General features: G+C 34.4%; 1 protein-coding gene across 1 annotated transcript; it reads right to left on the reverse strand.

Moving 5' to 3' along the window:
- Positions 1-694: 694 nt before the first annotated feature.
- Positions 695-1,933, reverse strand: LOC131658695 (B3 domain-containing transcription factor VRN1-like; the record flags this gene model as incomplete). The annotated part of the gene is made up of 3 exons (XM_058927963.1): positions 695-1,292; positions 1,398-1,543; positions 1,660-1,933. Coding segments are annotated over 3 exons (654 nt in total), but the record flags the coding sequence as incomplete, so codon positions are not given.
- Positions 1,934-1,940: the final 7 nt, after the last annotated feature.

Raw genomic sequence — 1,940 nt, forward strand, 5'->3', positions numbered from 1 at the left:
AATATTCGTGGAAATCGTGGAGTTTTAGAATGGTGTTACAATCAGAGTGCACTACATATTGAAGCAAATCTTGTATTTAACGAAAGAACCAAACATCTAGAGATAGACGGTCACAATTGTAAGGGAAAAGATGTTGAGTGGATTGATGAAAGTATTGCCATGTTCTTCTAAAGATCAATTAGCAGATTTTTTTTCACCAAACTATTATTGCCTCAACCGTTTAATAGCTTGCTATCTAAGTTAATGATGTTTGATATCTATCAATCATCAACATGTGACAGGGTGTTACATGATGAGACTTCTTCAAGTACAGGCTACAGGGTGGGTGCATGATGAATTAACAAACTAACTAACTGTTAGTTATGGGAGTTAGAGTTAGTTAGTGATAGTGCTATAATAAGGGCTTGTATATAAAATAGTGCACCTTACTTGCCATATAAGTGTAATTCATCAATTCAAGTTAATGAAGCTAGTTGCAATTAGACCAAAATATGGTGATTCATAATTTATTCTATAACAAATTCATTGAACCAAGGAGGCATCACATAATCATATTAGCAAGAGGGAATGCACACACGCATATCGATAGAAGCATTAGAAATTCCTTCAAATATTTCAAAATTAAACACACCAAAGGTGAAGGTTAATTCACTTCATCCATTTGATGGAAAGGAAATATATAGTATCACTCAAAAACAACAACTTCAACAGATATATTATATTAACCTTCTGTTCAGAAAATATGAACTTTAAAAACTAAATCTTCCTTGTTTATCGGTTCAAACACACAAACATCTCCTACTTTCAGTCCACTTTTCCTTACAAACGTGGACCAACCAGCCAAAAAGCGACATTAGTTTTATCATTGTAAGAACGAAGCAATTTCAGATTCCATGATCTTTCACCAACCTGCAGCTTCACATTCTTGTTCTTGTTCTCAATAACCCCGTTGAAATCCGGTACCCTCACACAGATAACATCTTCAACAAAAGCTGAAGGTTACTTCTCTTCACTCAAAATAACATCTTCACACAGATACTGATACACTAACAATCCTTTTAAAAAACATGAACTTTAAAAACTAAATCTTCCTTGTTTATCAGTTCAAAGATGCATACATCTCCTGGTTTCAGTCCACTTTCCCTTGCAAACAAGGACCAACCAGCCGAAAGGCGACGGTCCTTTTTACCATTGTAACAAGGAAGCAATTTCAGATGCCATGATCTTTCACCAATCTGCAGCATCACATTCGTCTTCCTGTTCTCAATAACCCCTTTTAAAATCGGTACACTCTGCATTGTATTTATACAACGTAACTAACATGCATGTATGATATATGCATGTATGCATAACATTGCATTGCATGAATAATGTAAACGATTTGTGTTTAACCTTACCAGCCGATTTGCTGCCAGATTAGCAGGCTTGATCAAAATTGTGAAAAAGGGATTGGTTGAGATAAATTCTTCAGCAACTTCCCGAGCTCTAGATTCCTTTGGCCTATTCAATGATGTACTTCTTTGACTATTTTTCTCAATCTCACCTGCATATATATGTGGAATATAAAACAAACAAACAAACACCTTTAGATAATATATATATACTACAGAAAGTGCATGGCAAAGTAAGAATAAAAAACAGAAAATGAAATCCAAATACCTCTCACTTTTTTATGTGGTCTAAGAGAAATTAATGGTGACTTCTGTCTAAGCTTCTTCCTATTAAGCCATTCATTCAAAATCTCAACTGATTCATCATCGCTATCATCAAGATTGTCATCATAGTCAATTTCTACTGCATGCAGGCCAAGTATGATTACATCTAACTCTGAACTTCCTTTTTTATATTTAAAGACTACCAAACAACCATGTTGAAGAGAGTAATTTTGAGTAAAAGTTTTCCAACCCTTTTGAAACCAAATCTCACCATTGATGTTTTTC

The sequence above is a fragment of the Vicia villosa genome, linkage group LG3 (genome assembly GCF_029867415.1).
Source record: "Vicia villosa cultivar HV-30 ecotype Madison, WI linkage group LG3, Vvil1.0, whole genome shotgun sequence".
Taxonomy (NCBI): Eukaryota; Viridiplantae; Streptophyta; class Magnoliopsida; order Fabales; family Fabaceae; genus Vicia; species Vicia villosa.